The 25,309-nt window shown below is 38.4% G+C and overlaps 1 protein-coding gene across 1 annotated transcript in view; it reads right to left on the reverse strand.

Moving 5' to 3' along the window:
- LOC115232559 (probable beta-D-xylosidase 6) overlaps window positions 1-24,939 on the reverse strand; it is a 42,238-nt gene extending 17,299 nt beyond the window's left edge. Inside the window, exons 1-5 of the mRNA XM_029802512.2 lie at window positions 24,500-24,939; window positions 12,705-12,864; window positions 7,098-7,268; window positions 3,814-3,905; window positions 857-1,083 (exon numbers count right to left, since the gene is read on the reverse strand). Coding sequence (XP_029658372.1) covers window positions 857-1,083; window positions 3,814-3,905; window positions 7,098-7,268; window positions 12,705-12,864; window positions 24,500-24,831 — 982 coding nt within the window. The 5' untranslated portion in view covers window positions 24,832-24,939. The remainder of the gene's footprint in view (window positions 1-856; window positions 1,084-3,813; window positions 3,906-7,097; window positions 7,269-12,704; window positions 12,865-24,499) is intronic.
- Between the last annotated feature and the right edge of the window lie 370 nt (window positions 24,940-25,309).

Here is a 25,309-nt window from a genome sequence, read left to right on the forward strand (position 1 = left end):
GTTACCATCTGTAACACATTGGTTTTCTACATATCAAACTATCCTAATCATAGAATTGTGATTTTGACTTCAATTTCACCAGCTTTGAACATTGGTCTCAACAACTGCACCAACAAATAATTTTCGGTAGATACTAACTCAGGGCATTCTTTCAATCACATTAAACAACTTTACTGAGAGAACATGTATAGTTCCATCAATACCAAAGCTAATGTGGCCCAATAAGGTAGAAACCATGATCCTTTGACTGCATAACTTTTATATTTTCTGTATATGTTATAACTTCAACTTTGTTAATCATAATAATAATAATAATAATTAATAATAATAATAATATAATAATAATGAAATTATTGTATACAGTGTTCAGGTGCACCACAACTTGTCAAAAGTGCCTATGAAGCATATGCAGTAATGTATAAATGTCTGGGAAGCGAACAGTGCATGAGTCAGATACATGCTTGCGTGTGTATGGAGGGGAGAAAGATCAGGTGTAGTGTTGGTGAATCTCAGGAAGCATGGAAGTTTTGAAGGATGCAGTGCTCCGACAACTAACAACTGATGCTGGCAGTTTGTTCCATGCGTCAGCAACTCTTAGCGTGAAAAAAATGTTTCCGAAAGTCATGGGAGCTGTGCTGTTTTCTGACTTTGTAAACATGTCCACGGGTGTTGTTAGACAGGTGGAGTTTGAAATGGTGCTCAGAGTTATTGTTTGCAAGATGGTTAATAATTTTATGTCTAACACTTTTTGATATGAAGTAAATAAGAATGAAATAAAAAACGGAAGAAAGAAAAGTAAAACTAGAGAAGGGAGGAAGAATTTTAAAAATTGAAACAATAATAGAAAATTCTTTACCAAGGTAATAATAGAATGGTTGTTTTAATGCTGGTGATAACTCGAGGTTACAACCAGCATTAATACTGGCAGCAGCAATCTCTACAGGACTCGTTTTATACATATGCCATACCAACATATATTCAATGGCACCTTCATCACTGATCACATATCCCTTGAAACCCCATTCTTTACGCAAAATATCAGTCAACAATCTTTTGTGGGCACATGCAGGGACACCGTTTACACTACAACAGGAAAAAGAAGATACAAAGAGAGATTTATTTAGATGATATATCATAATGTTCAAAATTTAGAAATCATAACCCATATATATATATATATATATATATATATATATATATATAATAACAATTTAACAAATAAAACATATGCATACACACATATATGTACATACCTACATCTATATGTATATATACATGCATATATGAGTACAGGACACCACAAATAAACGTCGAACACAACGAGAAACGAAAACATAAAAGCAAGCAAGGAAACGGACTTTTTTTAACAATGAAAACACAGAGAACAAGACCCCCTTCATCATTTTAACATTATATATATATAATGTTAAAATCTACAAATTTTAATGTAAATAAAGTTAAACATCTAGAAATTATAATATACTAATTATATAATGGTTTCAATTATTAAACTAAATTATATATCATAAATATAGCATGTAATATAATATGAAACTATAGACTTATTAATTATTAAATAATTATATTATAAATATATAGTATATATATATTAGACAATATATAAAATATTCTAAATATGATACAAAATATTCAATTATAACGCACAGGCATCGCTGTGTGATATGAAGCTTCCTTCCCAACCATATGGTTTCAAGTTTAGCCCCACTGCAATGGCACTTAGGGCAAGTATCTTCTACTATAGCCCCAAGTCAATCAAAGCCTTGTGAAAGGATTTGGCACACAGAAACAGAAAGAAGACCATCATATTTGGCTATTAGGAAATATGACCATTGCTTGGCAAAAAGTGAAGGTTGGTGATAGGAAGGGTATTTGGCTATAGAAAATCTGTCTCAACCAATTTCATCTAACCCATGCAGTCATGAAAAAGTGAATGTGTGTATCTTTGTATTTGTACCCCTACAGCTTGACAAACCTGTTGGTTTCTTCACATCCCCATAATTTAGTATCCCAGTATGACTGGTGACTGAAACAAGTATACGATAAAACCATAAATTTACCAGTTAATGGTTAAGGGACATTTCAGTCTGAGAAGGAAGCAGCAGTGCCCACATCCTTCAGGGGCCCACTCAGGATCTGATAACTTGCAATACAAAGTTCAACTATTGATGTGTTTAGAAGACACAAAAGGGTGAAAGATAAAGTTACCAACCATACAAATCATACCAGAGCAAAATCTCCTCCCTCCGACAAGTCATCCAAACGAGACGTCTGCTTTGGCTGGGTCATGCCTTCCGTCGTCAACCAGGAGAATTCATCTACGAAGCAATTGCCCCAGCTCCCCTTCAGGGTTGGCAAAAGCGATGTGGTGGACAACGAAAAAAACCTGGCTGATGACAGTCAAGGCTGATCTGGAATCCAACCTAGGCCCCCATGTCTGGACAGTAGTAGACAACAGCTGCCATAACTTCCACACAGTGAAACTGAACCCAAGACCACATGCTTAGGAATCAAGACAAGAACTTCACTGGATGTAAATACCATCACTCTCATTTATCAGCTGGAATTCCAGGTGGCCATGGGTTGGATGGGTCATATAACACCTTGCAGCTTTTTGTATGGCCTGTAGAGTCTACATCATTTCCATTTGTTATTTCCTTCCTCCTTTGGTTCACATGATTTTTACAGATGGATGCACTTCCAGTTGCCACCTACTGCACAGCACGGACTGTGTGCATTTTATCATGCCACCAGTATCTGCAGCATTTATTTAACATTCACTTTTTCATGACTGCATGGGTTAGATGCAATTGGCTGAGACAGATTTTCTATTGCCAAATGCCCTTCCTACCACCAACCTTTATTTTTTCCCAAGCAATGGTCATATTTCCTAATAGCCAAATATGATTTCCTTGGGAGACTGGAAACAAACAACATCACTTGTATGATGGTGATGCTTGCTTGCAACCACATAGTTACATATAACAGGCTTCTTTCAGTTACCATCTACCAAATCTGTTCACAAGGCTTTGGTCAGCCCTGGACAGTAGTAGACAACACCTACCATAACTTCCACACAGCGTAACTGAACCCAAGACCACATGCTTGGGAATCAAGCTTTGCAACCACATAGCCACACCTTTACCCTCAAGTATATGGTAACTTGATCTGCTTAAAACAGCTGCCAAATCTCCCTCAGGAATTACAACTGTGTTTCGTGGTCTGCTACCACAACAGCTCCTTTATAGGATCCAGTTATCTCAAGACATCATCAGGAGGAACCATGTCCAGTTTCGGCCCCTACTCCTCTAGCGTTTTGACGTGGAGCCCCCCACCCCTTTCGGAGGTGTCTTCAGCTCTGGTGTTGGGTGCATGTCTTCTTTCTTCTGTTCCCTGGCCTCTTCGGAGTAGCGTTAGCAAGTGTCAGCCGGTGACTGACTGTCTTGTCGAATTTTTCCCTTTAAATACCTGCCACAAGGCTCCAGCAGGCAGCCCCAGCAAGTTGTCACGTGACACTGTCTCACCTTAACTGACTAGTGAAGGCACATAGTTTTAGCCCAAGCTTTTTCTAAATGACCATCACCTGTCAGCAGGCAGCCCCAGCAAGTTGTCACATTCATTTTTAAAAAGAAAAGGAGAACACATTAGATAATGCAGTTCTAAGAACACTGTGTCTAAAGAAGATGGGATAGTCATAGATGAGATATTTGTGATCATAGGTCTGCCCAATCAGAATGACCTATGGCTAAAAAAAACAACAACAACAACACAATGTTATAGAACCAATACACTAACCTGTTGTAGCTACACATTATGTTATATGTTCCAGCTTCAACACACTTCTTGAAAGCAGGAAGGTAAGTAAGACGAAGATCTCGCTCTGGAACCTAATGATAAAAATAATAATAATAAGGGTTTCAAGCTTTGGTACAGGACCAGCAGTTTTTGTGGTGAGGGAACTAGTCGATTACATCAACCCCCAGTAATTAACTGGTACTTATTTTATCAACCTCAAAAGGGTGAAAGATAAAGTTAGCAATCATATCTATCATACCTATTTCTTTACTACCCACAAGGGGCTAAACACAGAGAAGACAAACAAGGACAGACAAAGGGATTAAGTCGATTACATCGATCCCAGTGCGTAACTGGTACTTCTTTAATCGACCCCGAAAGGATGAAAGGTAAAGTCGACCTCGGCGGAATTTGAACTCAGAACGTAACGGCAGACAAAATACCGCAAAGCATTTTGCCCGGCGTGCTAACGATTCTGCCAGCTCGCCGCCAATCATATCAATCATACCAATGCAAAATCACCTCCCTCCGACAAGTCATCCTAACGAGACGCCTGCGTTGGCTGGGTCATGTCCTCCGTCGTCAACCAGGAGAATTCATCATCTACGAAGCAATTGCCCCAGCTCCCCTTCAGGGTTTGCAAAAGCGATGTGGTGGACAACAAAAACCTGGTTGATGACAGTCAAGGCTGATCTGGAACCCAACCTAGGCCCCCGTATCTACGGCGTTTGCCGCTGTAATAAGGAGTGGTTAGAGATCACGCGGTCGTTAACCTCAAATTGTCAGGCCTGGTCGGCGTTTGGGAGAGATGCAGCATTGAGGACAAATGAAGCCAGCTCAACCCACCCCGGGTGAATGCTGTCTCAAGCAAGCAAGCAAAGGTAAAGTTAACCTCAGCAAAATTTGTGCTTAGAACATAAAACTGGAAGAATGCTACTAAGTATTTTGTGTGGTATCTTAATGATTCTACCTGCTCACCACCTTTTTATTGTTATTAATAATAATAATAATAATATGCTTGATCATAATAATAGTCCTCTCTACTATAGGCACGAGGCCTGAAGTTTCTTTGCAGAGGTGGTTAAGTTGATTACATTGACCCCAGTGTGTAACTGGTACTTGAGCAAGGGCCTTCTACTACAGATTTATGAGTGGATTTGGTAGATAGACACTGAAAGAGGTTAATCGCAAATGTCTATATATATATGTGTGTGTGTGTGTGTGTGTTTGCATGCAATCTTTGTTTTGACATGTTGAAAATAAGTGTAAATAAGCATCACCATCATGATCTTCCTTTAACGTCCGTTTTCCATGCTGGCATGGGTTGGACAGTTTGGCCAAAGATGGCAAGAATTTGGACCTGGAGATCTCCATTTCCAGCGACTTCGAGGGGCCACCTCCCAGTGGTGTCAGGCGTCAATGAAGAGCCCTCGACTACAACAAGACGACCAAAGTTTTGATTTTTTATCCAAGGTCTGGGGTCTCATGCCCCTAAGCCCTAAGCCCTTGACCATCACCTAACCATCCTTACCCGTCTTGTTGCTTAACAACAACAGCAGGAAAGCTGCACCAAGTTCCAAGTTTCATTTGGCTTGGTTTCAACAGCTGGATGCCCTTCCTGATGCCAACCACTTTACAATGGGTGTTGGGTGCTTTTAACGTGGCACTGGCATGAGTGCCTTTTACGTGGCACTGACACAGGGGTCTTGAACATCAATCCTTTTCTTCAGTGGAAACAGCATTAACAGTTCTGCTGTGGAGGTCAGGTCTTCATGAGTATAGCTAACTGCCATCATACAAGTGATATTGTTATTTAAAAGCCTTCCATGAAAAATGTGTGCGGCCATGTTGAAATGTTGCCTTGCTTGGAAACAGGTGAGGGTTGGCAGCTGGAAAGGCATTCAGCTGGGGAAAACCTACCACAACAAATTCCATCTGATCCATGCAAGTATGAAAAAATTAACATTAAACAATGATGTTCTAACATCTGAAAAATATATCTAAAAGCATCATAGGGAAAATCATCATCATCATCATCATTTAACGTCCACTTTCCATGCTAGCAGGGTTGCACCAGGTTTCAATCTTGATCTGGCACAGTTTCTACAGTTGGATGCCCTTCCTAATGCCAACCACTCCAAGAGTATAGTGGGTGCGTTTACGTGCCACTGGCATGGGGGCCAGTCAGGCGGTACTGGTAATGACCTCGCTCAAATCTTTTATATATGCCACCGGCACAAGTGCCAGTAAGGCGACGTTGGTAACGATCATGCTCGAATGGTGCCCTTTTATGTGCTACCGGCATGGAGGCCAGATAGCTGCTCTGGCAATGATCATGCTCGGATTGTGCTCTTAATACCCTACTAGCATGGGGTTCGAGTGCCAGTTAGGCAACGCTGGTAACAATCATGCTCGAATGGTGTCTTTTAAGTGTCACTGGCATGGAAGCCGGTAGCCACTCTGTGAATGATCACACTCGTATGGTGCTCTTTGGAAAATGTCAGCCAATATTTATTAAGTGTTCAGTATGTAAACTTCTGTACTAACAACTGATTTTCTGATAAAGATCTAAAAAAACACTAGGAAAGAAATTATACTGATTGTAAAGTTAAGGTACTCGGCTCCAAGTCAATGTAAGCAAAAGTTCAGATCTTGCGACGGTCATTATGTTGTATCTTAATAAGGTACCTAATTGTATTTATTCTAGTTTCCATAACTGAATGTAAAGAAACGAGTTCCAGTCTTACTTCATTGATAAATGTTTAGAATTAAGAAAAGCACTCAGCTGTAAAAAAAGTGTTATATACAAAAAAGGAAAAAGAAAAATAAACTCTTCATTCATGCAAAAATGAGAAAAAATAGAGACAAGTTTAACCCTTTAGCATTCAGATTAATCTGTCAAATGTAAAACCTGTTTAATTACATTGTTTTAAATTAATTGTACAGCATCTTGTAACTCTGGGATATTGATGATGTCCCTGTTTATTCTTAGAATGACTTTGTAGGGTAGGTGTGAGAGGTCAGAGCTGGCTGGTTTGAGCATAAAACAGGAAGACAATTTTGGCCTGGTATGGCCGGTTTAAACACTAAAGGGTAAAAAAGGAAAAAGTGGTGGTCATTTTAGCAATATATGTATCAGGGTACAATATACGACTGCCTCTGAAAATAGAAAATATACAGTAGTCAACAATAAGAAGAAGAAGGCCAAGGGAATTTTCCTAGGTAGAATCAAATAATTTTAATTAGTAATTAGTAGAAGAAATTAATGACTTTAAATGATTTACTTTAGCATTAAATCCAAGTCGAGATACAGGAATATTTTCTGGTCCAGAATAAGCATCAAAATGTTTGCAACCTGAACTGGCCCTGATGTAACGGGGATGATTGCCTTGAAGCCCTTGCACGTAGCTGGTGGCATAACTGCTGGTCAAGTAGGGGTCTTCACCATAGGTTTCCTGCAAAAGCAATAACACTGAAATGTAGTTAAATGTAAGCAAACAAAATGAATGTCAGGCGCAGGAGTGGCTGTGTGGTAAGTAGCTTGTTTACCAACCACATGGTTCCGGGTTCAGTCCCACTGCATGGCACCTTCGGCAAGTGTTTTCTACTATAGCCTCGGGCCGACCAAAGCCTTGTCAGTGGATTTGGTAGACGGAAACTGAAAGAAGCCCGTCGTATATATGTATATATATGTATGTGCGTGTATGTTTGTGTGTCTGTGTTTGTCCCCCTAGCATTGCTTGACAACCGATGCTGGTGTGTTTATGTCCCCGTCACTTAGCGGTTCGGCAAAAGAGACCGGTAGAATAAGTCCTGGGCTTACAAAAGAATAAGTCCAGCATGGCCGCAGTCAAAATGACTGAAACAAGTAAAAAGAAAAAAAAGAAAAAGAAAGAAAGAAAGAATATGTTGAATTAAGATGAGAAAGCCCAGAAGCGTTAATCTTCAACAATACACACGTTTGCCTTTCAGGAAAATATTCTACACCACACATACAAGCATGACCTTCGTACGTTGAGTCTCACAGAGGCTATGACGAAAGACCAAGACCTCTGGAGATATGCTATGACTTCGAAGACCCGACAAATAAAGTGAGTCCATGGTTCGCAGGACAGTCTGCTGTGCTATCCTTGGATCGTAGAGTGACCCGCTGTTCTCGAGGAGACCTATTGAGTCAAGTACATTAACTCCAACATCAAAATGAGAATCAAATGGAAATTGTAGTTAAGATACCCATGCCGGTGACACATAAAAAGCACCGTCCGAACGTGGCAATTGCCAGCACCGCCTGACTAGCGTCCGTGTCAGTGACACGTAAAAGCATCAACTGATCATGGCTGTTTGCCAGCCTCACCTGGCCCCTGTGCCGGCGGCACGTAAAAAGTACCCACTACACTCACGGAGTGGTTGGCGTTAGGAAGGGCATCCAGCTGTAGAAACACTGCCAAATCAGACTAGAGCCTGGTGCAGCCTCCTGGCTTCCCAAACCCCGGTCGAACTGTCCAACCCATGCTAGCATGGAAAACGGACATTAAATGATGATGATGATGATACAAGGTCTGATCAATAAGTATCTAGACTGTTGCCATAGTAACAAAGCTAAAGCATGCAGAATGAAGCCGCTTGGCAGAGATTGACCTTGAACTTTGTGCATGCACATTAAGTTTTACAGTTCTAGCTCATTTCTGCTGTTTACAGCAGTGCTTGGAAGGAAGGTGTGTAGTGTGTAATTGTTCCATTGACCATAACAGAGAAATTTGTCACGGCAATACCTGCTCAGAGACCTACACAAAGTTGCAGAAAGCGTATGGAGAGGAGCATGTGAGCTGCATGCAAGTGTACAAGAGGTTCAGATGTTTCCAAGAAGGCCAAAATAATGTCAATATTGATGAACGTATGCGTTAGCTTCATTACTATGACAACAGTCCGGATACTTATTGATCAGACTCTCTCTTTCTCTTTTTCTTTTACTTGTTTCAGTCATTTGACTGCGGCCATGCTGGAGCACTGCCTTTTAGTCGAGCAAATCGACCCCGGGACTTATTCTTCGTAAGCCTAGTACTTATTCTATCGGTCTCCTTTGCCGAACCGCTAAGTGACAGGAACGTAAACACACCAGCATCGGTTGTCAAGCAATGCTAGGGGGACAAACACACACACACACACACACATATATATATATATATATATATATATATATATATTATATATACGACAGGCCTCTTTCAGTTTCCGTCTACCAAATCCACTCACAAGGCATTGGTTGGCCCGGGGCTTAGGCAGAAGACACTTGCCCAAGATGCCATGCAGTGGGACTGAACCCGGAACCATGTGGTTGGTTAGCAAGCTACTTACCACACAGCCACTCCTGCGCCTATATATTGGCCTCGTTGTCGAACTGCTAAGTTACGGAGATGTAAACATACCAGCATCGGTTGTCAAGCGATGTTGGGTGGGGGGGGGGGCAAATACACACACACACATATATATATATATATATATAATATAATATATATATATATATATATATACATACGGCGGGTTTCTTTCAGTTCCCGTCTACCAAATCCACTCACAAGGCATTTGGTCGGCCCGGGGCTATAGCAGAAGACACTTGCCCAAGATGCCATGCAGTGGGACTGAACCCGGAACCATGTGGTTGGTTAGCAAGCTACTTACCACACAGCCACTCCTGCGCCTGTATGATATACAGACTACGTATGATATATGAAAGAAATGTTGCATACAAGAACATATATATATATATAGGTGCAGGAGTGGCTATGTGGTAAAAAGCTTGCTTCCCAACCATATGGTTTCAGGTTCAGACCCTATTTACCAGCATGAACATCAGACTTCAAAAAGTAGTTAACCATTTAACGGTTTTAGTAAATTTATGCAAAAAAAGTAAGCATTTTAAAATCCAGTATAAATAAAAGTCAACTTCATCATAATTAAGTCATTATTTTTTCTCTAAAAACTTATTCTGACATTAAACGAGTCAACTTCCAGTACAAATGTTTACATTTTCTAAATCTATTTTCAAACAAAAAATTTCAAAATAATTCTGGAAACGATCTACCCATGTAATTTACGCAAAAAAAAAGTACGTAAAGTACATGGGTTTTTACAGTATATATATATGTGTCCCTGTTGAAAACAATTTCACCTCGCGAGTAAAAGTTATTTACTTGCTAAACTAAAATCAGAAACCAATTAGTCCAGGAAATTAGATGGTAAAATATTTTTATTTTTTCATTTCATTCCTGTCGAATTTTTTCCCTAATTTTGTGGTTATAGAACCTAGCTGTTCTTTCTAGCATGTTGAATCCCATGAGTGGATTCCTTATGTGTTTAAATGTACACTATATCGTATGACTAATACATAGTCTTTGGACTAAATTTTTACACGTTAGACCACTGGAAATGAAAATTTCTATTAATTTCTATTTCCCTTTGATATGATTAAACATATATATATATATATATATATATATATATATATATATATATATATATATACATATATAGAGAGAGAGAGAGCAGAAGCGAGAGAGAGAGAGAGAGAGAGAGAGAGAGATGGAGCGATCAATCAATTTTGAGGAAATACACACATCCACACACACATATATATTTCTATATTGGCTTATAAAACAAGTTTCCTTGCTATTAAATCCCTCAATGCCTTCAATTAATTACCATTACATCTCATAGCATTTTAGAGTCTTCTTTGCAAAAGTGCAGAAGTAGGAAGTTCATATCAAAATATATGAATAAGACACAGCATCATCTTCATCATCGTTTAACATCCATTTCCCGTGCTACCGTACGTGATTCTTTTTATATTCTACAAATTAAAAGAACTTATTTAGTAAGGAATTTTTTTTCAAATGTCACTGAACGATAAATTATAGTTTGTAATTTTATCTTACAGTTGTGGTGGACAGTTTTTGAAAATGGCCTGAAGTGCATAAATGTAAAAAGCCGACATCTGCAGTTACAGTAAGTTTTTACATGAATTGTTTGCCAGATATGGTATTACTGATACCATTGTGCCTGACAATGGAATTCAATTTACTTCAGACAAGTTCAAACAAGTTTGTAAAATGCTCATTATCAAACATGTGACCACTCTGCTGTCTCATCCGAGGTCAAATGGACAAGCAGGCCATTTTGTTGATACTTTTAAGAGAGTTTTAAAAAAGGCGAACAATGAAGTAATGGATGACCTTGCACTTCAACAATTTCTAAGAGTGTACTAAATGTGTACTAAACAAACTGCCGGCATCAGTTGTTAGTTGTCAGAGCACTGCATCCTTCAAAACTTCCATGCTTCCTGAGATTCGCCAACACTACACCTCATTTTCTCCCCTCCATACACACGCAAGCATGTATCTGACTCATACACTGTTCACTTTCCAGACATTTGTAAATTTCTGCATATGCTTTATACGCACTTTTGACAAGTTGTGGTGCACCTGAGCACTGTATACAATAATTTCATTATTATTATATTATATAAATAACACCCAATCTGAATACGCAGCCTGGAATGTCACCTGCAGAATTGATGTTTGCTAGAAAGATCAGATCCTTCTTTGAGAAGCTGGTACTGAGTGAAAATAGCAAAAAAAGGCAAACAACAAATATACTTCAAAATTCTTCCAGTTAGGTGACAAAGTTGTTTTTAAAACCTCTAGATATGGTAAAGGAAGCTAGTAGGACAGTAATTATTAAACAGATTGGAAGAATGTTATTCCTGGTAAAAGGAAAAAATGTTGAACATAACAGACATATCATCATCATCATCATCATCATCATCGTTTACCGTCCGTTTTCCATGCTAGCATGGGTTGAACAGTTCAACTGGGGTCTGGGAAGCCGGAAGGCTGCACCAGGCCCAGTCTGATCTGGCAATGTTTCTACGGCCGGATGCCCTTCCTAACGCCAACCACTCCATGAGTGTAGTGGGTGCTTTTTATGTGCCACCAGCACGAGGCCAGTCGGGGCGGCGCTGGCAACGGCCACGTTTGGATGGTTCTCTTACGTGCCACCAGCACTGGTATCTCAGCTGCAATTTCCATAGATCGATTTCGATTCTGATTCTGACTTGCCTCAACAGGTCTACACAAGTAGAGTTTTGTGTCCCAAGAAGGGAAGGTATGCATAGAAGGGAAAAAAGATTCACAAAAGAAACAGTCATGAGAGATGAAATTCCCATGGACACGTTTGAGGTACCAACACCCAAACAAATTGAAACTACATGTTCATGCACCAAAAAAAGGAGAAGAATGGAACAGTGGAATTAAACCCTAAGTGTAAGAGATATGAAAACTCTAAATGGAATTTAATTCTCCAAAAGGGGAGAGTAGATTAGAGAGCCTGGTTATGAACATTTTGAATGTAAAATGGGCAGAATACTTTGGCCAGATGCTACAGAAGTTATGGGAGGCTAACTCTCAAAAGGGGAGATGTTGTGGAAGGATTCCTACCACCCCCATGTGACTAAAAGTGAACTGACGCATTTCAATAAAATAAAGAATTGTTTGAGTTGACAGGAGCAATTGATTAGGAGCGACTGATTGTGAACAGTAACGAGAGAGTGTTGAGCCCCATGTAACGGTTATTGTAGTACATCGTGTGAACAGTTTCTTTCCCACCACTTTGATAAATTATTCATCCAACACCACAATATGAAACTTACTAATGTCAACAAGTACAATAATAATACAAGTTAATAATTATAGAAGTGGATATACTGGTATAAGTAGGCCATGAACAAAGCTGGTCTAAATTTAATAGAAAAATTGCAATAAATGGATGGTAAAATAAAACATTTTAATAAATAAACAAGAAGTTTTTTTAAAGAATTATTTGAAGTTTAATTTTACCTGTGTTCTTCCCCACAGTGGGTGCCTGACAATGTTGATGACGGGACTAAAGCAACTCATCCCGGTGTGTGTACCCATCTGATGTTTCCGCATGTAATCAATATGTTTGGCCCGCACTTCACTGCCAACAGCTTCAGCGACATCGTAGAGCAAATGGGTGCTACAATGACAGAGAGAGCATGAAAAGCAATCGCAGAAAAGCTTGATGACAAAATCATTGTTAAAAGGTGAAATCAAAGGAATACAATGAACTTGTAGGGTACCCTGAGTGTAACAACATATTAGTTGTTGTTGTTGTTGTTGTTTCAAATAAACCTTGATTGAGCAAAACCTATAATTGAAAGCGTTCCAGTTTCAACCATCCTAACTTTTTCGGTAGTATCTGCATCTATGTAATCTAATGTGTTTTTCAGTGCTTAAGACAAAGGGGTGATGTATGAAGGAGATTCTTCAGCATCTTTGAGTAAGCTAAGTAACCACCATGAAGAACCTTTATGAAAACAGAAGTGTTATACTGTATACATTGCTAAAATTGCCAAGAAGGCTGAGTGTGTCTTGGCATCACTTACCAAATCCTTTGTGAGCCACTCTCCGGCTATCTATCTGAGGATTTATATAGCTATGGTGCGGCCTCACCTGGAATTTGCATCACCTTTCTGGAGCCCCTATCTTGCCCAGGATATTAATCGTCTGGAAACTGCTCAGCGACATGCAACCAAGAGAATACCCACCATCGGGCATTTGCCATATTCTGAACGCCTTACTTCCCTGGGCGTGGACACATTGAAACTCCAACGTCTGGCAGCTGATTTGGCAGACACCCATAAAATTATCAACCATCTTACAAACAATAACTCTGAGTACCTTTTCAAACTCAACCTGTCTAACACCCGTGGACATGTTTACAAAGTTAGAAAACAGCACAGCTCCCATGACTTTCGGAAACATTTTTTCACTCTAAGAGTTGTTGAAGCATGGAACAAACTGCCGGCATCAGTTGTTAGTTGTCGGAGCACTGCATCCTTCAAAACTTCCATGCTTCCTGAGATTCGACAACACTACACCTGATTTTCTCCCTTCCATACACATGCAAGCATGTATCTGACTCATACACTGTTCACTTCCCAGACATTTGTACATTACTGCATATGCTTTATACGCACTTTCTGACAAGTTGTGGTGCACCTGAGCACTGTACACAATAATTTCATTATTATTTAAGAAGGTCCTTTAATCAGGCCAAGGACCTAACAACTTCCCTAGTGTTAGTGCTATGATTAACTGCACCCACTAAACTCTGTAAAGTGGTTGAGGTTAGAAAGGACAGCCAGTCATGGAATTAGAAACCATGCCAAAATAGAAGATACAAATGAAACATAGTCCTCCAACTGACATTCCCCCTTACACTGTGTGCTTCAGCATACACACATGTTTTACAAGGAGCACAAAAGGTTTTCAAAATAAATACTCTCTCTCTCTTTTACTCTTTTACTTGTTTCAGTCATTTGACTGCGGCCATGCCGGAGCACCACCTTTAATCGAGCAACTCAACCCCGAGACTTATTCTTTTGTAAGCCTAGTACTTATTCTATTGGTCTCTTTTGCCGAACCGCTAAGTAGCGAGGACATAAACACACTAGCATCGGTTGTCAAGCAATGCTAGGGGAACAAACACAAACACACACACGTACATATATATATATATATATACATATATACGACGGGCTTCTTTTAGTTTCCGTCTACCAAATCCACTCACAAGGCTTTGATCGGCCCGATGCTATATTAGAAGACACTTGCCCAAGGTGCCACGCAGTGGGACTGAACCCAGAACAATGTGGTTGGTAAGCAAGCTACTTACCACACAGCCACTCCTGCGCCTATATAAGTTGTTTTTTTCTCTTTGAAGAAATTAATCTTTTTTTATTTTTTATCTTTTACTTGTTTCACTCATTAGACTGTGGCCATGCTGCAGTAACACCTTGAAGAATTTCTAGTTGAATGAATTGACCCCAATACTTATTTTTTAAAAGCTTGGTACTCATTCTATCAATCTATTTTGCCAAATCGCCAAGTTATAGGGGTGTAAACCAACCAGCACTGGTTGTCAAGCAATTGTGTTAGGAGACTTCCTGTTGACCATTGTCTGAAAGCCAGAGCAGCATCCAAGCATTGCTGGAGCACCATCGGTGCACACTCCAACAATGACCAAACCCACATTTAAGAGCAATTTTCGAAGGGAATGCAAAACAAAAACTTTTACCTTGCGGTTACTGATGAGGATTCACCTCGCAAATTATTTTATTTCCTAAAGAAATCTGAAACCTTAGTATAACCATAAAAAAATAACAAGGTAAAAGTTTTTATTTTTCATTCCCTTCGAAAATTGCTCTTAAATGTGGTTTTGGTCGTTTTGACTGCTTCTTCTAGCGTGTGAAAATTACCTGTAAAAGGGCAGTTTTCTCTTGTGTTTAAATGTACACTATTTTATATTGAGAATATGTTGTCTATTGACTTTTTATACATGCTAGGTCACTGGTGGTGAAGTTTCTAAAAATATTCACCACCCTATATATATATATATATATATATACAAATTGAGATAGGGGTTGTAAATGCAACCCTTATGTGGTGATTTAATAAAGTATGTGATTGGGTATTATCTGGTAATTGATATTTGATTTGGATGTATTTCTCCATCTTCTTATTTTGTATATATATATATATATATATAAAAATGGGCGGGGGTTGTTTGTATACATTTATCTATATGCATGTGCTTGTAGATGTTCATATTTGAAGTTAGTATTTCTGTATAGAAGCATTAGTGTCATATCAGTTTATTAGCCAAAGAACTTTATCCTCTTTGTTGTTTATCACTATCAGTTTGACTATTTTCAGGACAGCTTTACCCAGGGTTAGGTGGACTTATGTTACTCGATTAAAAAATATAACAAACACTATTGTGTTTGTGTGGGTGTGTGAGCAAATTATTCTGTTGGACGTATGAACTCAAAGAGACACCCAAGTAGTTAAGACTGGTTCATGGCAATAATTTATTGGTTCTCTTTTTTTAGTTATTTTAGTTATTTTAAGAGATGAAAACACAAAATATAGATTAAGCTCTACATAACCAGTTTTATCTCCACAACTTGCAACTGCCAACAGATGAATTACAATAAATATTGATTCTTATCAGAGGTGCAAGGCCTCAACAGTTTAGGGAAGTATAGGCGGTCACTTTGACCGCAGTACTCAACTAGGTATTTTATTTTACTGATCTAGGAAAGATGAAAAGCAAAGCTAATCTTAGCTGTATTTGAACTATGATCGTAAGCAGTGAAATAGCTGGGTCATTAGAGTTTAGGATAAAATGTTTTGCTGTATTTGTTCTGACTCAGAACACTGAGTTCAAATTCAACTTAGGTCAGTTTTGTTTTTTGTGTGTTCAGGGTTGATAAAGTATCGGTTGAAGAAGGCAGAGGCATCGATTGACAAGAATTGTTAAAATTTTAGATAAATAGGCGCAGGAGTGGCTGTGTGGTAAGTAGCTTGCTAACCAACTACATGGTTCCAGGTTCAGTCCCACTGCATGGCATCTTGGGCAAGTGTCTTCTGCTATAGCACCGGGCCGACCAATGCCTTGTGAGTGGATTTTGTAGACGGAAACTGAAAGAAGCCTGTCGTATATATGTATATATATATATATATATATATATATGTATGTGTGTGTATATGTTTGTGTGTCTGTGTTTGTCCCCCTAGCATCGCTTGACAACCGATGCTGGTGTGTTTACGTCCCCGTCACTTAGCGGTTCGGCAAAAGAGACCGATAGAATAAGTACTGGGCTTACAAAGAATAAGTCCCAGGGTCGATTTGCTCGACTAAAGCCGGTGCTCCAGCATGGCCGCAGTCAAATGACTGAAACAAGTAAAAAGAGTAAAAAAAAAAAAAAAAAAAAAGGAGTAAATTGTCCTACAGTATCTTTTCTGGTTCTTTGTATTCTGAGGGTAATGCTTTTGATGGCACTGGTGCCAAGCTGTATTAACACTGGGAAAACCTTTCCCAGGTCTGCATCTTAGAGGAGAACTTTCCAGCTGCAGAAACCCATGATCAGCCAGGATTGAAGGAGTTCCCTGTTCGACAATGTTTGTTTTTCCTCACTACAGATATAGCCGTCACTAACTGAAGTTTTATTGCTTTCCACATTCAGTGTATTGGCACTTGTTTCCAAATGTATCAAAGTAGTTGTTTGCTGTAGATCTGATAATCTATTTGCATTTAAAAATGTTTTTCTTCATGTAATATTCAGAAGCTAAGTCAGCTTAGTGGAGCCCATCTTTCTCCATTTCTTGAAGGACTTGAACTCAGAACTGAAAGCTAATGAGACACTTGTAAATCTTTATATATAAAAGTAAGGTTGTGTGTCTGTCTCCTACGATTTAGATTCCTAACTACTCCCACATTTTGCGGTGCAGTTTAACCAAAACCAGGTATCTTATAGTCGTGATTCATATTGAGCCCTTCTGGGTACTAGCGCGCATCTACGATGAGTCTACGATTTAAAAAAAAATTTACCATCATTTTTTCCCATTTTAATGCATTTTTTTGCTATTACATAAGGGAAGAAACTCTCTAAAAATGTCTACGATGAGTCAACGATTTAAAAAAAAATTTACCATCATTTTTTTTCCATTTTTAATGCATTTATTTGCTATTTTTTGGCTATAACTCTCTAAAAATGCTTATATAGTTATTTCCCTTACAAACCCGAGCAACGCCGGGCGATACTGCTAGTTAATTATAAAGAAGTATTGCTCGACTACTGCCTTAGTTAAATTTACCTTGTAGCTTTGTGCCAATTAAGTACTAGTTGCAATTTAATTGACTACATGTTTCCTGTAAAGTCTGTGGCCTTGAGCCATTATTAGAAATAGGTTGCATTTCTGCTGCTGCTGCTGCTTACAATGGTGAGCGAGGTAGATTGAGTTAATGAGTTGTGTTGGTGTTATTGTTTAGCCCCAGGTTAACTCCAATTCAGCAGATCTATGATAAAATGTATTTCATATATGACCACCATGACCACCCTGTCTTTTTAAGGGAGATTTTGTGTTGTTTGACGAAAATCATCATCATCATCATCGTTTAACGTCTGTTTTCCGTGCTAGCATGGGTTGGACGGTTCAACTGGGGTCTGGGAAGCCTGGAGCCTGCACTAGGCTCCAGTCTGATCTGGAAGTGTTTCTACAGCTGGATGGTCTTCCTAACGCCAACCACTCCGTGAGTGTAGTGGGTGCTTTTTATGTGCCACCAGTACAGGTGCCTGGGGAAAACTTGGCTACTATTTCTAGTAGAACATGTGATTGTTTAAAGACATTCTTTGTAAAATACTGGGGAATAGATATCAACTGCTGATGCTTTAGCCTAAAGATTAACTCTGTTGCTTCTACTATCTGTGACTTAGTGAGAAAAAACATTTGTTAGATTAATAAGAATTATGTTCTCACATTTTACATAGTTATTCTAAGTATTTATCAAAAGCTTTCCAAATTTTTATTGTATTTTATAATCTAAAAGAAGAATCTTAACAGTTCAATGAATTTTGTAATCTCCATAATAAACTAGTTAAAAGTCTAAGTTGTTCTTAATCCTTTGACCCGTGAACCCTCTACCAGGTGTGCATGTAAAGAACAACAGTGATTAGCAACGTGGCAGAATGGAATCTAGTCTGGCAGGAAATGGTTAAAAAAAAAAGATCATTGTTTCTAGAACTTTCAGTTGGCAAGTCCAAAGGGTTAATAAGATTATTGTTTTGGGATTATTAACCACTAGCAGTATCGCCCGGCGTTGCTCGCGTTTGTAAGGGAAATAACTATATAAGCATTTTTAGAGATGTAAAGTATAATAGCCATCTCAATATGGTTAACCACAAAGGGGGGGGGGGGTGTTACTGTAGCTTTTTACGTTCTGAGATTTAATAATAAATCTTTAGAGAGTTACTTCCCTTATATATGCCAAAAATGCATTAAAAATGGGAAAAATTGATGGTAAATTTTTTTTTAAATCATTGACTCATCGTAGACATTTTTAGAGAGTTACTTCCCTTATATAATAGCGAAAAAATGCATTAAAATGGAAAAAAATGATAGTAAATTTTTTTTTAAATCGTAGACTCATCGTAGACGTGCGCTAATACCCAGAAGGGCTCGATATGAATCACGACTATAAGATACCCGGTTTTGGTTACACTGCACCGCAAAATGTGGGAGTAGTTAGGAATCTAAATCGTAGGAGACAGACACACAACCTTACTTTTATATATAAAGATTTGTGTCTATAAAAGAATTTGTGTGTCAACTGTTTAGTAGATAAGAGAATTAGTTTACAAATAAATGGTTCTAGTTTGAATCCAGTCTGATGCCATCTACATAACCTGATGAAGACTTGAAATCAAACCAGTTGAAACATAGTGAAGATGAAAGAACAAATTCTGAGTGATTCATGCAAACATGGAAATTTACTATTTACTCTTTTACTTGTTTCAGTCATTTGACTGCGGCCATGCTGGAGCACCGCCTTTAATCGAGCATCTCGACCCCGGGACTTATTCTTTTTGTAAGCCCTGTACTTATTCTATCGGCCTCTTTTGCCGAACCGCTAAATAATGGGGACATAAACACACCAGCATCGGTTGTCAAGCAATGCTAGGGGGACAAACACAGACACACAAACATACATGCACGCATATATATATATATATATACATATATACGACGGGCTTCTTTCAGTTTCCGTCTACTAAATCCACTCACAAGGCTTTGGTCGGCCCGAGGCTATAGTAGAAGACACTTGCCCAAGATGCCACGCAGTGGGACTGAACTCGGAATCATGTGGGTGGTAAACAAGCTACTTACCACACAGCCACTCCTGTGCCTATGTGGACCTTAAATAATGATGATGGTGATTTTCATCTAGAAAGATGAGATTAATAGTCTGAAAAATTACTATTTTATTCACAATAAAATATTCTTTAACTATAGCCGAGGATACAAAAGAATTGCAATGGTTTAAATGATGAAGGGGTATGAAAACTAGTAACAAATGACCCCAGAAACAATTTTTTACACTGGAAGTGGGGAATCCCTTCATAAACGGGAAAGTTTTTCTACATCCCAATACTTTAACAGCTAATTTTTACACACTTGAAGAAGCAGCCAAAACGCCCAAAACCACATTTAAGAGCAATTTTCGAAGGCAATAAAAAATAAAAACTTTTACCTTGTTATTTTTTTATGGTTATACCTAGGTTTCAGATTTCTTTAGCAAATAAAATAATTTGCTAGGCGAATCCTCATCAGTAACAGCAAGGTAAAAGTTTTTGCTTTGCATTCCCTTCGAAAATTGCTCTTAAATGTGGGTTTGGTCATTGTTGGAGTGTGCACCGATGGTGCTCCATCAATGCTTGGTTGCTGCTCTGGCTTTCAGACAATGGTGAATGGGAAGTCTCCTAACGCAACTGGTACACATTGTACACTTCATCGCCAAGCATTGATGGTTAAAACAATGCCCGACCATTTGAAGAATGTTTTGAATGGATGTAAATTTTATCAAAGCTAATTCTTTAAACTTGCCTCTTTTTGCTAACTTGTGCAAGAACAATGGCTCCAATTTTGAAATGCTTTTACTGTGAGGTGGTTATCTTGTATGTGAGGTGGTTATCCAAGTGGGGAGTACTGAAAAGAGTCTTCATTCAATGAGAGGAGATACACGAATTTCTTCGTGGTGCTAAAAAAAGAACTGCACACAAAATTCTCCAGTATTCAGTTCCTTAAAAGTCTCACCTTTTTGAATCAGTTAATTCTGTTAAGATAGCACTACAAAGAAAGGACATCATGATTGTCCATTGGCGTGAAAAAATGACTGCATTTAAATTGAAGCTCCATTTGTGGCATTCTAAATTGGAATGTGAGAATTTTGCACCATTTCCAAACTCCAATACTTTCCTTGATGAAGATGGCCTTCAAGTTGATGCTGATATCCTTGATATAATGAAAGAGCACGTCTTAATTCTTCTCACTGAAATTCATAGATACTCTGGCCTACAAAAATTAAAAAAAGTTCATTTCATCACCAATCCCTCTGCAATCTCTGTTGTTGACATTCCATCCAAAGATTACGTCATTCAAGAACAGTTCATCGACATGAATGATGGAGGTGCAAAAAACGCCTTCTGTCACATGTGTTGCAGTGAATTCTAGATTGAAATAATGCAATCTAATCCAGATGTCACCAAATTGGCCCTCAAATTCATCATTCCATTTGCAACAACATACAAATGTGAGATGGCTTTTGCAACTTTATTCGCAATTAAAACAAAGGCTTGCAATAAACTGGATGTTGCGCATGACATGAGGGTCGCATTATCAAAAATGCAGCCTAACATTGAGGACATATTATAGACCAAACAAGTCCACCAATCTCACTGAAATTTTTTATTTTATCAGTAAAATTTTATCTCATTTTGCTTTGTTCGTCTTCTCTGATTTTTTTTTACATTTTCATTTTGGGGCAGAGATGGGGAGGCCACGAAGCCTCGAAAAAATGGGAGGACAAAAATTTTGAAAAAGTTTGGGAACCAAGACGTTAAACTGTGTGGATGCAACCAGTTGCTGTGATAAAAAAATTCTTTAAAATTCCCCACAAATGGTTTCAATACAGTTTCAATACAAAGATTTGGAAGAATTAGATGAAAGGTAGAGGTTAAGGACATGGACCACACCCCCTTTGGGGTGTTTTGTGTTGGGGTTTTTTTTTCATATAGAAACAGGTTTTTTCGACTGCAGATTCCAAATCTGCAAAAAAAAAATCAGCATTTCAAAATTTTAATCCCCTCCACTACCTATGTTTCACTTTTTTTAGAAATTTTTTGGGAGAAATATGCAGAAAAATACGGAGATTATGATTCTGGAAAAAATTTAGTAAAATTTCAATTTTTTCAAAAATAAATAAATAAATAAACACCTCCCCCTCCGCCAGAGCATGCAACAGAAAATGAACATGTGGTTGAGGGTTATCTGGAATTAAGAGAGGTATGTGAAAATTAGCTTTTTGCACACACACACACACACACACACACACACACACACACAGAACTAAATGACATTTAACATTTTTTTTCCTTTTTTGGTAATTCGTATTTAGAAAGTGGATCTTCAGTTTGGCTGTTGTTTCTAGCTTGTCGGACTTTCCGGTTGCAGCATACTTAAAAATTGAAGATTTTGAAAAAACACCAAAAACACGTTTTCAAAATGTTTAGTTTCTCCCTCTCCACCCCTCTGGCAAAGAAAAAAAAGGGGTGGGAGAAATTTAAATTTTGGAAACGCGATTCGTTGTTTAGCTGCTGTTTCTACCATATCGAGTTTTCAGTTTAGATACTTTTTACGTCTGCTATTTTAGTAGAAAGGGAGGGGTATTTATTTACTCTTTTACTTGTTTCAGTCATTTGACTGTGGCCATGCTGGAGCACCGCCTTTTAGTCGAGCAAATCGACCCCAGGACTTATTCTTTGCAAGCCTAGTACTTATTCTATCAGTCTCTTTTGCCGAACCGCTAAGTAACGGGGACGTAAACACACCACCATCGGTTGTCAAGCGATGTTGAGGAGACACACAAACACACATACATATATATATACATACATACGATGGGCTTCTTTCAGTTTCCGTCTACCAAATCCAATCACAAGGCTTTGGTCAGCCCGAGGCTATAGTAGAAGACACTTGCCCAAGATGCCACGCAGTGGGACTGAACCCGGAACCATGTGGTTCGTAAGCAAGCTACTTACCACACAGCCACTCCCACGCCTTATTTATTTTTATTTTTCAAAAATTGAAATTTTAAAAAATTTTCTTTTTTTAGCATCACAATCTCCGCATCTTTCTACGTATTTCGCCCCTCCCCCCCCCAAAAAAAATTCTAAAATAAGTGAAAAACATGATGCGGGGGGGGGGCATTAAAGTTTTGAAATGACGATTCTTTTTTATTTTTTTTTTGGCAGATTCCGCAGTCGGAAAAGTGGGTGTCTGTAAGGGGCAAAAGGGTGGAGTGCGGTCCATGTCCTTTACCTCCGCCGAAAGTTCTTCGGTAATTTTTCTTCATATAAATAAATGTTTATGTGGTACTACTAGCGAACAGTGGTCCCGGTGCGCGCACTCGCGCATCCGCGCTAGCTAGTCGTAAGTAGTCGATCCTACAACGACTTGCGTGTATGTTTGTATTTTAAGGCTGAATACATATCAAAGAAAATTAAATAATATTTTTCGAACAAAGTAAATAAAACGTAAAGTAAATAATTTTTAAAACCAAGTAAATAAATTATTTTTTTAAAACAATGTATATAATTTTTTTACACAAATTAAATATTTTTCGAACAAAGTAAATAATTTTTTAAACTAAGTAAATAAATTATTTTTATAAACAAACTAAGGTTAGGGTTAGGGTTAAAAAGTCGTTGTAGGATCGACTACTTACGACTAATTAGCGCAGATGCGCGAGTGCGCGCGCTGGGACCACTGTTCGCTAGTAGTACCTATTTATGTTAATTTAAAAATTTGACAGCAAAATCTTATTAAAAAATGCTCTAAAAGATGTACATTACATATTCATATGTTATATATGGAAAAAAAATTCTTTATTAGCACTACATTATCCACAGTGTCTTGTCTTAGGGGAGAGATTTATTATAATAAAAAAACATATTTCTTTAAAGTAACAGGTGTCATTTGGGGGAGATTTGACTACGTTTTCTAGCAGGTCGAGCTTGAGGGTCCCGCCTCGTCGGCTTGGGTGTGTTGGGACAATGGAAGGACAGTAAAAGGAAGGAGTAACTTTATACTTCTGCAGACTGTTACAGTCTAAAGTTCGCAATTTGGAAGTAAAATACGTTAAAAAAAAAAAACCCAGGTCGGCAAGTTCAGTAGCAAGATGTTTCCAATACGACTTGAAAGGGTGAATGACGGACAATAAAAGGGAAGAGTGCTCTACGGCCAGTGAAAACTGTTGCTGAAATGCGGGAATATAATTCGTCAATATACCAATGTCTGAAAAGTGTCAGTAAATAAACAAATATTACTACCTAAAACCTTGTATTATGATAAAAGGAAGTATATAATCGCAATGGCTGTATTTTACGATATATATGAGCAATATATGTATATATTTTTTTTTGTTTAGCTCCAGAACTGCCCAGAGGGAGCAAACCTGTAAGGATATCTAGAATTATATAACCCAATGTGCCTTTGTAAGATAGGACATGGTAAAATGCGCTGCTATTTCTAGCAGGTCGTATTACCACATAAAGGTCCTTTGTTTATACACAAATATAAGAGAGTGTCCACTATGTGGTCGACTCTTGCGCTAAAAATAGATCCGCTATGGTTCAACCACCAAAAATTGTTTCCAAGGAGAATTAGCACAACTTATGGTCCTTTGTTTATATATATATTCATATGTGAAACAAGATTTTAGAGAAAAATAAAATGTGCTTTTGGAATGGTTTATAGGGATAGCTAGATTAATTTAATGAGGTCCTAGTAGTTCAAAGGTCATATATCACCGAGATCGAGTATCTTTTCGAGGGCGATAAATTACCAGTAGATGGGTAATGCTGAGAGAGCAGATAAAACCCCTCCTACCAAACTTGTGGAAATGTGCTTCTATTAAAAATGAAAGACGACGAAAACAAAATAGAAAAAAGAAGGGAGATGCAATAAGATATTAGATTAACGATACTTACTTAAAAGCTGCGGACAGTCCAATGGCTTGAGGGAAAGAAGTAGCCGGCCCTGCGTCAGCATCTCCACGGAGACATTCCGTGTCCCATTGATATGGTTTTATTCCAAGTCTGGGAATGGCAGGACCCGGATACACAGACCCACCCCTTGAAAGCTGCAAAATAGTTTCATTTATAGTTAAGCGACTGACTAAATCGTCCACCCGGGCGGAAAAACTCAAGGATGTGTTTTGGAATGGATATATTCCATTATGTTCGGCCAGCACGGGATATTTCCCACTGGGATCTAACAAAAGTAGGATGAATACAGAGATTATAACACTTGCTGTGTGCATCGTTGAAAGCTCTCACTGTTTGTGTCACATTTATTTTCCGCCAAATAGAGTTATCTGCCCATGTTTTGAAACTGCATTCGGGGGAGAAAGACTTCTTTGGCATTAAACAGTTTCAATTTCAAAATTCCTTCATCCTTCTTCTTGACTCGGTTTCCGCGTGACTTCTTGAAGGTTGTATTTTTTAAGGCGGCGAACTGGCAGAAACGTTAGCACGCCGGGCGAAATGCTTAGTGGTATTTCGTCTGCGTTACGTTGTGAGTTCAAATTCCGCCGAGGTCGACTTTGCCTTTCATCCTTTCGGGGTCGATAAATTAAGTACCAGTTACGAACTGAGGTCGATGTAATCGACTTAATACCTATGTCTGTCCTTGTTTGTCCTCTCTGTGTTTAGCCCCTTGTGGGTAATAAAGAAATAGGTTGTATTTTTTTTTTTTTTGATTCGAGAGTGTAGATTACAAATATGGGATCTTTTCGGTTT

Source organism: Octopus sinensis, linkage group LG2 (assembly GCF_006345805.1).
Source record: "Octopus sinensis linkage group LG2, ASM634580v1, whole genome shotgun sequence".
NCBI classification, from domain to species: domain Eukaryota; kingdom Metazoa; phylum Mollusca; class Cephalopoda; order Octopoda; family Octopodidae; genus Octopus; species Octopus sinensis.